General features: G+C 38.8%; 1 protein-coding gene across 1 annotated transcript in view; it reads right to left on the reverse strand.

Moving 5' to 3' along the window:
• LOC113122687 (proprotein convertase subtilisin/kexin type 4-like) overlaps positions 1-15,017 on the reverse strand; it is a 147,982-nt gene that overhangs the window by 37,791 nt on the left and 95,174 nt on the right. The window contains exon 14 of the mRNA XM_026294182.1: positions 10,520-10,633. Within this exon, the coding sequence (XP_026149967.1) occupies positions 10,520-10,633 (114 nt within the window). The remainder of the gene's footprint in view (positions 1-10,519; positions 10,634-15,017) is intronic.

Raw genomic sequence — 15,017 nt, forward strand, 5'->3', positions numbered from 1 at the left:
AATCACAATTTTGATCAGATAATGGTGGTACATAAAAAGTCAGAAGCTCACCAGTGTTATTACAATTCATCCTGAAGAGAAAAAGAAAACGTCTACCACATTTCATGGCTATCCACCCAGTAGTTGTTATGACATGTCACTAAAAACAACAAATATCCACAAATATGAAATTCACGGTGGCTCTATAAGGAAAGACAGGGAATTGCCAATGTTTGCCTAATGTGTGTATAAAGTATTTCATGTAATAGTTTTGGAAATATTGTTTTTGGGCCAAAAAAATAAGCCTAATTAAAAATGCCATGTTTCTAGAGTGTGTAAAACTACTGCTGTTATGTTTTTGTCTGATGTTTTTTCTGCACTTGTTAATATATCTAGCACTGTCATGTTAAACTGGAAAAGCAAAACACCTCACTTCATGTGGGAGACAATTTTCCTCTGGAAAATCTTACCAAACACTAGTTCACTTGGTCCTGTTGCAAAAGTAAAAAACAAAACAAAACAAAAAAAAATTGGCAGAATCCCAATAATATGTCTATAAAATGTCTCTGATTATATCTTCAAACATACTGAATGTTGTACAAATATTACCCATTGCCATAATAAATACAAACATACTTCTATTGACCTCAGATGTAGTAGTTAAAGATCAGCTTCACGAAGAGCCAGTTTTACTGTTCATTGATGTGAACCTGGAAACATTCTGGTCTCCACAGACCCCAATGGGCCTGTGTGCATGCAAAATAAGGGAAAAGAGAGACATATAGTGCAAATGGAGAAAGTCTGCCTTCTAATGTATTTAGTAGCCAGACCTCGTTTAAGAAAAGCTCTTAATGACTTTAATGGATCTTTATTAGTTTCAATTACAGAGGGACACTGGGGGAGAAATAAGGTTGTGATTCCTGCAGACAAATCAGAGGTAAATAGGATCAGAGACAGACAGCAAGAGAGAGAGAGATGTGTAAAGAAAATGAATAATAGCCTTTTTTAATTATGTAATGGCGTACCTAATCTATTTTTCTTATTTGACTTTTTAATATATATTTTCATACATTTTGCATTTAGTCAGAAATTCACACTGTCTCTTACAAATAAAGTGCAGATTAACATGATCCCCATGGCTGTGGTGTTAGTAGTAACAGCTTTAGTAGCATGCCATACTTAATGGGGGCAAAGGCGGGAAACTCTTAAAAGCAGAAATGTGAAAAAAGTCATAAAATCTGTTCACCAAGTAAAAACTGTACAAGTGTGTTCAGACAGAGTCAGCAGAAAATTTGAGAGAGACCTCACCTGCATACAGAGACGATCGAAAGAAAGCTAATAAGGGAAATTGGTGCAAATTTTTCCCAGGGCAGCACCAACTGATTTGCTGAAAATGCTTAAGCTTGACCAAAGTTCTGTCTCAACCTGGGACTTGATGATGAGACTCTGGAGAAAAATGACATAGAGAACTGGGGTCTCAGGGGAGTTCTGAAATCAGCTACCACAACGATGTGTGTTTCTGGCTAACATCTGCACAGTTGGTACACAGGACAACTCAACACAGACTGCACAAAAGGCCCAGTAGTTAGGCCCTCAAACTTCATGAAGACACCTTTAAAGGAATAAAGAAGAAAAAAAGGGAGCTTAAAATAGCAACTCACAATTTATTTCACTCTTCCTGTAGGTAGATAGCAACATTATGTATATAAAGTATATTCCTATATCCTGTGGTTGGTCCAACATTTCATTGTAACCTTACATTACAGCTTGGTCCTCTTGGAAGAGGACTGAATCCCATGGTTTCTTGACATTGTTATTTGGACTGGTTGGCACTAAAGAATTAAAGAAAAGTAGGCAGTTAAGATGCAAACAAAGCATAGAAAGAAAACATCAAGGTCTCTGGTGTTCTCCAAATTCCAGAAATAGCATGGGAGGTTTTAGGTTGTAGTCCACAGATTGACTATTTGGTGAAATACACTATAAATACACAAATAGGGCAGGAAACATGGAGAAATCTATGGAATCAGTGGTCATGTGCTTACATGGTATGTGTCTGGAACTCCAGGATCCAAGGCTAAAAACAGAATACCTTTTAAAGAAAATGACCAATGTAGTCTTCCACTACAAAAAGCTGGATACATACATACATCAGAACTCATGCAGACAATGGCTGTCACTATATTACATATTTACACTCCCTAGTAAAATTATTTATTTGCTGACAATGGATCTGCTTCTTAATAAACTGCACTGTGCTACTATACAAAAGCATTCCACCATAACTGTTACTGCACTTCTATAGAATAAATTTAAGCAGTAGACACCTACCATCCGAAAACAAAACATTATAATAAAGTATCTTCAAGGGTGAGTTTCTGTTTCTAACCCAGCCCCGACTCTCCAGTCACCTCTTCCAGGCCACCATCCATCCCTTCATCTCCCCAGTTCTGTGTTTGTGTTTCTAGGGGGAGCCGGCTGACCCCTGACCACACGCTAATGAGAGCGATAACGAGGATTAAAAGGGGGTGACTGGAAGGTGTCTGAGAGTGGGGTTTAAACAATTACACTGGGCTGCCAACATGCCTTTCTTCATGACTCAGGAAATTACAGCCCCCCTTTCTCTCCCTCCCCCCCACACACTTTCAGTCGGCACACAAAAGAAAGGGCTTATGGAAAATAATAAATTATCTCAGGGCCACCTTAACTTGAATGTAAATCGCTGGGCAATTATGTTTTAATAGCCCTTTAAGAGAATGAGTAATTGGGTTGACTCTACTGGGGCTGACCAGGCTCACCCATCTCTCTCCCTCTGTGCCCGCTGGAAGGGAGTTCTGGGTCTGTGTGTTGGTCATTCTGCAGCATGACTGTGTGCTAGTTAGACTGTAACATCAGATAATGTAGCTCAGTATTATGCTCATGCTAAAAATAGATCTTTGCTATGCTATCCCAAGCAATGTTCGTTGTTTTTATAAAATCTGTTTCCTCTTTCTTTCCTGCTATTTACTTATTAGTATGTTTTGCATTGCACTTTTCACTTATTTGTTTGTTTTTTCCCTTGACTACATCTGTCATAGCCTCTACCTTTGTTGTCATTAATAGCCATTTTTAAAATCTATTTATGCCAAACTAAACTTTATATAAAACACGAGTATTACACAAATGTACTGTCTCTAGCTGTATTTTCCACCAAAAATCTGTATTTGTATTTTTGCAATGTAACAGTAGGTGGTTAACAGTAGGAACTACAAGTCAAAATGTCATTGGGCCATTATGCATATTTTTCCATAAAAATTGGATGCTGATTTTATAATGGCAGGAGGCCCAGAAAAAATGTAAATCTTAAAAAAAAACAGGAAGCTTTTGTTAAAAAACAGCTATACTGTATGATTTGACAGTGGATGGGTGTTCATGCATGGTAGCATATCTATATAAAAATAAGGTTTGTTGCAAGTGTCAATGTTAAAAAATATATACTGACAAAAATGTGGAACAGAGCCAAACCACTGCTCGATCTGACTGATATTGCTAACACAGCATTAGTTAACCTGCACTGCACACAGATCTTCTGAAAACCGATACACAAAATAACTTGCAAATTTTTGAACTATGAACCAAAAAAAAAAATCCACCTCTGTTGTTTTCCTCTTGATCTTCCGTGGCCCTTATGCATGATTACACCTTCTAAAGATTCCAGATATTTCAGATTTAAAACAGTCATTGGTGCAAAATTCAGTGTAGTGTTATCTTACAGCATCCTTAACTAGATTATTGTTTGTAGTAGGTGGTTGAATGGTAAGTTGTCAAGAGCTCTTACTACTACATACTTAGCACAATAATGCAGGTTATAGAGTTATTTGATTTCTTCACTAACAATCACTAACTAAAATGATTCTTTTTACAAGAACTAACTAACTGAATCTTTATTGTGACTTTGTCTAAGAAATATGGTATTACACATGTGTTGAAATCACACAATCAGGCACTTTCTGGTATGATACCTAATGTAATAAACATGTCATAAAACAGAAATACCAACAAACTGACCAGTCACACATTGTCTCATTGTCTTCCAGCTCTGGTGGACTTTTGTTATATTATGGTGGTGGCACATGGTGATTAAAAGATCCTGCCATCACTTAAAGTATGTAACAAGATGTGTGATGGGCCCTCCTCCACTAAATGTTTCTTCAAGCAAACACAAATACACACACTGAAGCAGCAGGATTCTGGCCTCTGACCTCTGGCCTTGAGTGTGACTTGTGGCTGGTTGGCATATTTCTTGATATGACCACCCTGGGAGGGGCGGGAGGGGGGGGGGGATCACAGCAGACCAAATCTGGTGAGCTGAAAAGCACCAAATGAGACTGGAACAACATAAACAGCAGGGGAAAGACAAGGGAGTAAAAGCAAAGAAAGAAAGAAGACAGAAAAAGGAGAAAATAGTGATAGAGATCTGAGGCTAGACTGAGTCTCACAAAGAAGAAGCAAATAATCAAAATCCTCAGCAGGATGTCAGACCTTACTGCAATGAACAAGCAAATGGTGGGATAAACCTATATTTATCTCTTCTCGTACTTTCATCTCGGGAAGAGGACAAACAGGGTAAGAAATTGATCAGATGAGCATCTGTTAGGCTTGGCAACAGTCACAAGTCTGCAGAGACGGTTTTTAAACCTCATTTTTCAATCTCCTCTCCATTACTGTCAACACTGTACAGGCACTTAAAGGACTGTTCCACAATAACAGAGGACAAAAAGAGCTGGATATGCAAATGCAGACGATTGCACCTCAGCTCTTCACATTGTCAGTGTTTCTTTTGAGACAGAGGTTCTCATATTCCTGCAGCCAGACAAAGTGTTTGACATGAACAATTTGCAGAATGAATTTTCTCAAGTACTGGAGTAAAACATTGTTTTTCTTTGATGATACCTCATCTTCAAGTTAAAAAAAAACAATCTATATGTTACAGTGAGAAGATGAAACATGTAAAATACCTCCAAAACATAGGATGGAATGAGAGGAGGTGGTCTGGGGGAACAGACACAGTAAACAGTGTAAGACTTTGACATCGGAAACCATAACACTTTAGTTAGCTATGAGGATATTATAGAAAATAAAATATACTACCCAAAATATTTTATAAACATGTGTATAAACATGTATTTAGACTTTTCAGGTACATAATAATGCTTCCTCTTTATGTTAACAAATGTAACCTACACTATATCATGTTTCTTAGGAAGTAAATTTGCTGTTGGAAATTAATAGTACAGAAATATCATGTCTAAGAAACCGGGTGGCATTTGGAATGTCACCTGTACTCACTGTCTGTTTAAGCCAGACTACAATTACAATAGACAGGTTGACTCAGCCACTTATTCAATGATAGATTATGGGGTTCAGATTACTGGCTTTTGAACTAAGAATAGATGTGTATAAATATTTTTTGCCACTTAAATGACACATTTAAATGTTATATAGATAAAATAAGACCATGCCATGAAAAGTGTTATTACTTTTTGTTGATGTATGTGTCCTCAGAGAGGAACACTCACATCAGAAGTGGATCAGAGCGAAAGGACCATACTGATATGGAGCAGCTGATGAACTGGTTCTGTGTCTTTATAACTGTGCTAGCCCGCCCCTGCACATCTAGTTTCTCTACCTCCCATGCCCTATGTGTTCCTCACCAAGGCTTTTTTATTCCCTCCTGAGCGGCTCCGTCACCCATGTCGCTGGGGGACAAGGAGAAGGTGGCGTTTTCCCTGGATCAAAAATTTACGAGCAATTAAAAGTCGGGCGACGCCCGGCATCCATCAGCCCTGCGTGCTGCTGCCAGGCTGGGTTAGGGGGACTCGCAGTAAACCATAGGCTATATACTTTTATATCTGTTTTCCCTCCAAAGAGGGAAGGTTATGACAAAATTATGTTTTACTGTCAGGGGTTTCTAGCATGATGTAGACATCTTTCACGAAACAGGCTCACTGGAGGTCAGTGCCCCTGGAAGGGAGGCTCAGATAGCAAAATTTGTGTGTGTAAAAGTGTGTGTTATGATTTTCTAACCTGTGACAGAAGCCTTTAGCACAACAGGAAAAACGGTGTCTGCTCTTCTGGTTGATCAGTCACTGACTGAAGATGACCTAATTACTCTAGTATTTATAACTGCAGAGCTCTGATTTATTTCCCTATGCTGATGTAATTTCAACAAGCCTCCTCTTCAATACCAGCAGCAAGATGCATTTTTTGGTGTTCAAACACACATATACACACTCAGGCACAATGATCCATTGCAACACACCTAATACACAAAAAAGCACACAAACCCTCATACATCAACACAGTCACTCTTTCACTTTTCCTGGCTCCTCATGACAGGCCCAGACTCATTTGCATCCTTAATTGTGTTGTAATGTACTTTTAATTTGAAAATGGAGGCAATTAATTATTTTGATATGGAACAAAATGCCGCAAATGTAAACATTCTAATAGTTCTCTGTGAACAGAGTATCATTTTTCAAACGAGGGATTGAATCATATCTCATTTTTTAATGCCATAAGAGTTGTTTTATTTTTTTTTATACTGTTACACCACTCATGCATTCTCCTTGATATTCACTTTGTCTTTGCAGTGAGGGCAGTGTTTCTTTGATCTATTCCACTGCTGTTATTTTCTATCTAAATCTCCCACAGGATAATTACTGCGGTTTCACCTATGCTATCAGAAGAGATTAAATGAAATTAAGCCTGTTTGGACGTTCTGCTTCTTCTCTGAACGTCATCCCTCTGGTGCAAAGCTGCTAACACCAGACACTCTACTTTCTATTTCTGGGTCAGAGAGGCTTCAAGTGAAGATGAGAATTGCAGATAATTTTTTTTTTCCTGCACCGACCGTGTGATCAATAGGTGTCAGTGTTCAAAGGATGCAGAGCAATGCCAGAGGAAAGGAGAGGAAGATTCATTTGTACAAGCCCTGGAAAAACTGACACTTTCACTCCCTCAACCTGATAAACTCACCACAGCTAGGAACAGAATGGATGCATGTTATTTTTTTCCTCTTTTAACCCATCTCCATCACTTTTTCTCCCCCATTCCCTTTCTCTGTCCTCTCTCTCTCTGCAACACACAAACTCATACACATATTTTCTTTCCTCTTATATCTCTATCCCCCACCCACCACCCTTCTCCCCTATCTCTTTCACTCTACCCACTTCTGATTCTCCTGAGGGTGCTGGGGGCTCGCTGACATCACAGCCAGCCTGGCAACAGCCTATAAATTATGAGTGACAAGTCTTTGCTCCAATAAAAGCACCACCATATTTCATGCACAGTAAATCTGATTGCAGATTGCTCTGGCGTGTGGCGGCTGACATGTTTATTGTCGTCATGGTGGTTGGAGCTGAAGGTGGAGAGGTGGAGAGGTGGAGGGGGATGCTCCCCAACATTAGAGTTTTCTAAAGCTCCCAGTCTATATGGAGTTCAAACAGATGGGAACTCTGGGATGTGGGTGACAAAACCCCAAATCCCCAAACACACTCACACATGTCAATGCCAATTCACCATACATCTAAGAGAGCTATTTTTTCCTTCAGCTTTTACAATGCCATGAAGTTGCTGCTTTCGCTGCAACCATCTGTCCTCAATCCACACATGCTGCGTAACTTTCAAAGAGGTTATACTCAACAACTCCACTCATTTTTATTTCATTTGAAGAAAGCTATTTCGCTTTTCAAAGAAGAAAAAATAAAATATCTGTGCATGACCAATAACATTTAGATTACTCTGACTCAATCCCTCATCCTTACAGTGCACTGTCCTGCCGTCATAAATAATTGCTAGTGAACTAAATGGGTATTAATCCTCGCTCAAAATAGTCCCCAGGTATTTTACCCTGTGTTAAATAACATTTGCTAAAAACTACAGAGTCCAGCTGTTACTTGCATTGTCAACAGAAACCAGTGGGCTTGTTGTTGAGTGCCACAGGCAGCGCAGCAAAGTTGGCCATTTATGAAAGCTAGAATAATGAAGCCAGATGAATGCATTATTGGTTTGGTAAATTGAAGTGTTTTGTTGACAAAAAGAAAAATATTTTTGATTTGAGAGGAATGAGCATGATTCCAATGGCACATAATAGCAAAATTATTCAATTTTTTTCATTGCCTTTACTGCGAAATATAAATTGCCTATTATGAACAGGATTGGTGTACTAACCTGTAAATTCAACCTGCCCATGATTTGGAGAAAACCTACCAAGGGTCTCTGTGTTACTGGGTTGTATTATTCCCCACTCTGCTGTCATTTTGAAAATAATTCCATATTTTCATTGTCAATATGCTAGAGAATAATGCCAAAATAACTTGGTTACACAAGTAAAATACTATGGCACTATGCTTAAGTACTTTTAAGTAAGTATGTTTGAGGTTCTTCTACTTTTGATTAGTTAGTTTATTTGAATAGTTAGTTCTGAGTAACATTTGTTAACAAGACATTATTAAAATAAGATATATTGTTATACATTAAATTACTCTAGAGTATACACCCCCATGTAAAATGTGAAGTGTATAAAGCACTTGGCTGCAAATACCTCAATAGTAATGGTCTAGAATATAATACATATATATAATAATGTAACAAAAACAAGGGCTGCTGTGCATAATGAATGCCGATATACCAACCGCTGATACATTCATTGCATTTTCTTGTGTAAACAGAACTGGATTACTCAATTAGAAATCAGAATTCAAGGCTGTTACTTGTGTTTTTACTGTTTGGTACTGTTGCCTTTTAGTTGACTAAATGACCTTAATCCTTCTTCTAGCTCTGCAGTCTTAACAGATATTACTGTAAAGCAGATATTGCCTGATCAGTTGCCTGACCTAATGACTGTAGCGTTTACCATTTTCCGTAATTAAAAACTTCATTCTTCAAACCACTGTTATTCCAAAGTTACAGTCTCTTTCCTAAATGCTTGACAGATTTCCTCTAGGTGAAGTCATGCTAACTTAACTGTTAACCCTTAACCCTTTCCAGAATCCATATTTATATCTTTGTATCTGTCTGTGTTTAGACTCCAGGAAAAGCACAGTGAGACGCCATCAAGGTCTCTTGACCTTAAGTACTAAAAACTGCTAATGTCAATTGACATATTCAATTGCAGTATCTTCGGTTTCCTTAAGCATAGATTTTCTCCCTCTAGGTAACATAAATATATTTAATATATTGTAAAAACTGTATTGATAGCAAGTGACCCTGTGTTCTTTGCACCGTCTAGTCCATCCATCCTCACCCATGCAGTAAACCATTCTTCATAATTAGCATTGCCACCGCAGTATGATCAGGCCATTACAAGTCCTCTGCCAAAGGCTTTAAATGGACAGATTTCAACTGGCGCCCGGCAGTGTGATCGGCATCATTATATTTTAATTAATCCATTCTTCTCACAGCAACACAGTAATTACAATCTATTTTATGACGCGACAGGCTGCGAAAGATGGGATGGAAGAGAAATACGAAGGCACTGAGAAGGAGTAAGTGAGAAAAGGGAAAACAAGGGGAGAAAAAGAATGGGAAATGAGGTGGGGTGAGAGAGGTGAGGACAGAGAGCTATAACTAGGATGAAGGGAGGAAATTTTAAGGTGAGTGAGATGGAGAGCAGAGGTAAAACATCACAAATGCTATGACTTATTACCAATATGTCATCGCTTGGCTGACATTGTAAAAGCATTGTAAAAGCGTTTATACAATGTCTGGAGGAGCACAGGACTCTCTCTCTCTGAGATTCAAGCCTCATACAGTGAGAGAGAGAAGCTTCATTTCTTCCAGCCTCTCTCTGTATAAATCAGAGCAGGTACAGACACTCAGACACGCTGTGGGTGTGATAATAACATTAGAGGATTACAATGACACTCCTCCCTGGACAAGATCACCTGTCTCGTCTGTCATAAAACAGATTGCTGCTTTTTGTGGTTAAAGCACTTTATATGAGGAGAGTGTGTAGGTGTGTGTGCGTGTGTGTGTCTGTGCATGGAAATGTTAGTAGTGAATAAGGCAGAAGACGCCTGATCATCACAGACTGTTTACTTGAGGAGACTTTTCACATGACCCCTAAAAACTGTGATACTGTAACTTTGGAACAACTTATTTGCATTTTCAGAAAACAGCTAATTGTTGTTTGAAAAAAAAAAAAGCAGATGTGAGTACATTCAACAGTTACTTAGTAAAATCCAGGTACAATATGCATGTATCAGAATTCTGAATGTGTGAAAAATAACTCATTATAAAACCAAAATGCAAGTTTTTGGTATGACCAAAACCGACTGTGAGCTTATCACAGCCGTATAACCTATAAAACAAGGGCCTTTCAGGATTCAGCCTTTCTCACGTTTTGTGAGGCTGGTTGCTTTAGTTGAACACATATATTTGAATAACCTATGCTGACAAGTTATAATTTTACAGGTTATGTATGTGTTATAGGTTAGCTTAAAGGTATAACCCATGTTTGTGTTCATAACCAATGAACGTTTGCATGAATGTATCACAGTACCTATGGTGAACATGGTATCCTGCTGCATTGATGTTCCAGCCATGCTCTTTGGGGTCCGGGATCTTTGCTGTCTTGGCGATCAGATGCTGAACATCCCTCCACGTCAGCTCAGGGCTGGGGCAAGAGACATAAAACAGAATATCATCAAACACACCCTTCCTTCACCTTGTTCTCTATACTGACACAGAGGAAACACCTCAGCTCTGCATGATACTCAAGTGCCATGTGCAGAAAGAAGTTGGAGGACTGTTTATGGGGCCTACAGCACATCCGATCAGTCAAGCATGTAAACCTTAAACTGTATTAATACTAAGGTGTGTTAATACATAAACTGCAGCAATGAGACACTGCCATACTTTTTTACAGCAGGTCCTCTAGTTATAAAAGCACCTGTTTAAGTCAAGCTTAAGGTTTCAATAATGGTGTCACTAAAAATGTGTGAATCCCACACAGAATATTTGAGACTTTAACAAAAGAGCCTAGAGAGTCGAATGTAGAAAAAGTCTTTTTTTAATCCCAGGCAGGGGAATTCTAATAGAGCGTACTCAAGTGTCATGTCAAGCAATATACTAATGGAATCCAATTAAGACCTTTAAACTGCGCAGAGAGCTGGAGGATATTAGCTCAGTTTTCTATAACAAAAGACCAAAGGGTCGTCAATGAGGGCTTTTTCAGGATATAAAAAGCATAAAGGAAATTGGGTTTTTCTGCTTTATCCACTCATTATTGTTCCCTAAGAAAATGACTTGAATAGAGTATAAGAAAACCGCTTGGCCACCCATTCTGAACAGCTTTTTCTGTTTCTGAAAAAAATGCCCCCACTGTCTGGCTCAGCATCTGTATACGGACAGTCATTTCTCCATTACAGAAAAAGAGAATGAAGGTAATTAAAGTGTATAACGCAGTTAGACTTGGTTTCTCCCATCTCTAATAACATAAGTAGAACAGTATTCTACAGTATTCAGCTACCTGTTAGGTATGTATTTATAGTTTTACTGTATGGTAAAGATGGAGAGGAGATAAGCCCTTGGAAAAAACATCAACACAAGTAGCCGCTTCATTACTGTGCTGCTGGGTGTTAGACATCTCAGGAAATATCAGGCACAGATATAAACAAATGTATTCCATTCACGTATTGGAAAAAAAAAAAAAAAAAGAAGCAGAACAAAAGCGAGGAGAGAAGCTTTCATTAGCAGCATAAAACAAAACCCCAGCAAGCAGCAAGTGCAGGCAGCTAAAACAACATGATAGGAATAATACCAGTAACACTAATAATAGACGAATAGAATGAAACAAAACACAATGCACAAACAATTATTTAAAGTTTTGATTTCAAAGGAATTGGGGAGAATGTGTGTGTGTGTGTGTGTGTGTGTGTGTACGGGATGAACAGGCTTTCTACTTTTGAACTGTTGCTGCTCACCGCATGCGTCTGTGTGTAAGAGTGTGCGCTCTGTATTATATATTAGCAGCAGCAGTGTGATTCTGTTGTGCACACTCCTCCACCTTCATCACCAGCACCACCACCACCATCACCCCTCTGGTGGAATCAGAGAAAGCCCTGCGGCCCCGGCTGGTTTGCATAAAGCAAACAAAATTAAATTTGCTTTGCTAAATCAAAGCATGTATGGTATTCCAAGCTGCTCTCTCTGGGACAAATTACTTCAAACGGCCTCCTTTGTATCATAACAGAATAAAAAAAAAAATCAGCCCAATCAGCGCCTCTCTAAAACCCTCGACTCGGGAATTAATTATTGAACCGAGGGCTTTTCTCTCTCCTAGCAGTCCGCGACACAGATCTATTTATTTTGGAAAAGTCATTTTGCTCTTAAAAATATACTGTTGGCTGAGAACCTAGTTTACTTCTATCTCTGTCTCTGTGTTTTCACTCATCTTTGCCACACAGCCCTGAAGGGACATGTGAATAGGTTTAAGCCACGGAATTAATCTGAAAACCCCACGACCAGCATCTACCAGAGTGCTGCTTAAACAGAAGTATTGCCTATGCAGTAATGGGCTTAAGATGAAGCGAGCTGTTTCACATAGAGATGCCACTTGTTTTTCTCTGCATAAGCTCATTGTATCAAGATTACAGCATGTGTTTTCTCCTCCTATTGGTTTAGGTTTGACAGTGGGAAAGCACTAAACCATTAGGAACATGTAACAGATTGTTCAAAGACTTTTAAACACATTTTTAGAATTAGTTATTGACTGCAGTTAATATATGTTTAGTGATTGCCCTAAATTCGTTTTATACAACTGCACATGTGACTATAATTGACATAAACCTTTTGATAGTATTTTAGAATAAGATAAAAGGTGTTTTATTCTTTTCGCTTTTCTGTTACTGCTAAGCATCAACATGTATGTCATCAACCAACCTTTTGTTAAGTATTATTTACTATGGTAATAAAAGTCAAATGTGGACATATGGACAACTACACCCCCATACAAATCAGACATACTGTAGCAGTTGTATACAGCATTAATTTAAAAACACTGCAGACTCACACCATTAAAGTGGAACAGTGAAATTAATTCTTAGATTGTGGGTGGGGGAAATACTGTAGTTGGCAACTAACTGATGACATGCTACTTAGCCAGAAACAAGACAGTGTGAGGCAGCTAGTACTGTAGTGATCATAAAGTACTGTAAAACCTACAATTTTACAACACCACTTGAAGAAATAAAGGTTCTTATCATCAGTTCAATCGAAAGTTGTACCATGAAGTCAAAAAGTTCTTCAACAGTGGGAGGAACAGAACCTGAAACTGGCACACAACGACAAAATTAAAGCATACTGTCAATAATACACATGAACTTGATAGGACTGCTGCTTTCAGGAGACTGGGCCGAAGTGCAACAATATATGAGCCTCCTACAAACCCTTAAAGCCTTCATCCCCTCACCAAGGCTCACAAAGCAGCAGAACAGCCGTCACAGTGAGCACACAACTGTTTACAAATCCCCAGTTAATAGGATCAGGCCTCATTGACTGGGCTGCTCCAATGTGTCTGATGTAATCTATTAGCTGTATGATAGTCAGTGTCTCAGTCCAATCGATAACCCTGGGCCTCCATATTGCTCCACTGTGGACTGTTACTCGTCTTTAGTGCTGCTTAGAATGTAGGCTTAGTGACTATAAAGTGTGTGTGGGTGTGTGTGTGGGTGTGTGTGGATTCAGAGGTCTGTGTCCATCTACTTGTCATTGTGTGTCATTGTGTTTGGGATTTAATGTTGGTGTGTGTGTGTTGCAACGGGTATACTGTAGGTGTACACAGTGTACATGCACAATGTATTATTTTGATTTTGAAATACTAATTTACAAAACAAACATACATACTGTAGCAGATGTTTGGCCAGTTGTTAATTCTGCAACACTTAAATGCGTGAATGTATATGTGGACTGTGTATGTGTTGTGTAATTATGTTGAAATCTGCAATAGCCATGCACCTACTATATGATGGTGCATATGTGTCTATTCATGTGGCTTTCGAGTGGATGGCATGTTTCTTCAAAAATGTTTGTGTGTGTGTGTGCATGTGTGCTGTGTTTGTGTGTATCGGAGTGTGTTTGTAGCTGGTGTAACTGGGTTTCCAATTAAGTTGAACCACAGGCTGGATCAATGCTAGTCCTCTGTGTGCAGGAATGAGCAGCCCTGGGCCCTCAGAGCATGCCCACGAATAATTTATCACTCACACTGGGTTCAGGCAAAAAGGAGGAGGAGGAGGAGGAGAATGAGGAGAAGGAGGAGACAGAGAGCGCAAGGACAAAGTGTCCAGCCCAGGGGAGAGAATGTAAGAGATGGGCAATCGAGGAGACATAAAGATGGAAGGGTGAAGAAAAAGAGAGAGCTCAAGACCCAAAGGAAAACACTGTCAGCTCCCGATCATTTAGAAGCATCACACTCAACATTTTTTTCTGGTAAACAACCACTGAAAATCTAATTCTGTAGGGAGCACAAACAACATAGATCTTTTTTTTTTTAAAACCACAATATACTATATATTTTCTAATGCTGAAAGCAGCAAAGACAGGTAAAAATATGTGATATAAGAATGGAACAAATTACCCATTTACAATAAACTGCCTTTTACAAACCAGACTTCATCCCTTCACTGGTTGGCACTATCTGGTTGGTTTTAAGCCAGATAATTATTGTGTGCAACAAAAACATATTAAAATAAAATATTGCTCCTAAAAGTGAGGAATTCTTGCGTAAACCTGATGATGCCGCTAAACAAAAAGCCAGATGAGCACCAAAAACATCCTCTTTGCACAATGAATGTCAAAACTGTACAAAGGTTCATGTCATCCAGTGGATGTGTGTGCTTAAACCAAAATGGTGAAACCTTCCAACTGCATACTACCCACAAACTAAAAGATACTAGATGCAGTGCAGACTAAAGTGATGGACAGGCCAACAGATCAACATTCCTAAGACCACACTACCTGCAAGGCCAAAAGGATGTAAAAAGAAAGAAAAAGAAAAACAT

This window comes from Mastacembelus armatus, chromosome 16 (assembly GCF_900324485.2).
Source record: "Mastacembelus armatus chromosome 16, fMasArm1.2, whole genome shotgun sequence".
Taxonomy (NCBI): domain Eukaryota; kingdom Metazoa; phylum Chordata; class Actinopteri; order Synbranchiformes; family Mastacembelidae; genus Mastacembelus; species Mastacembelus armatus.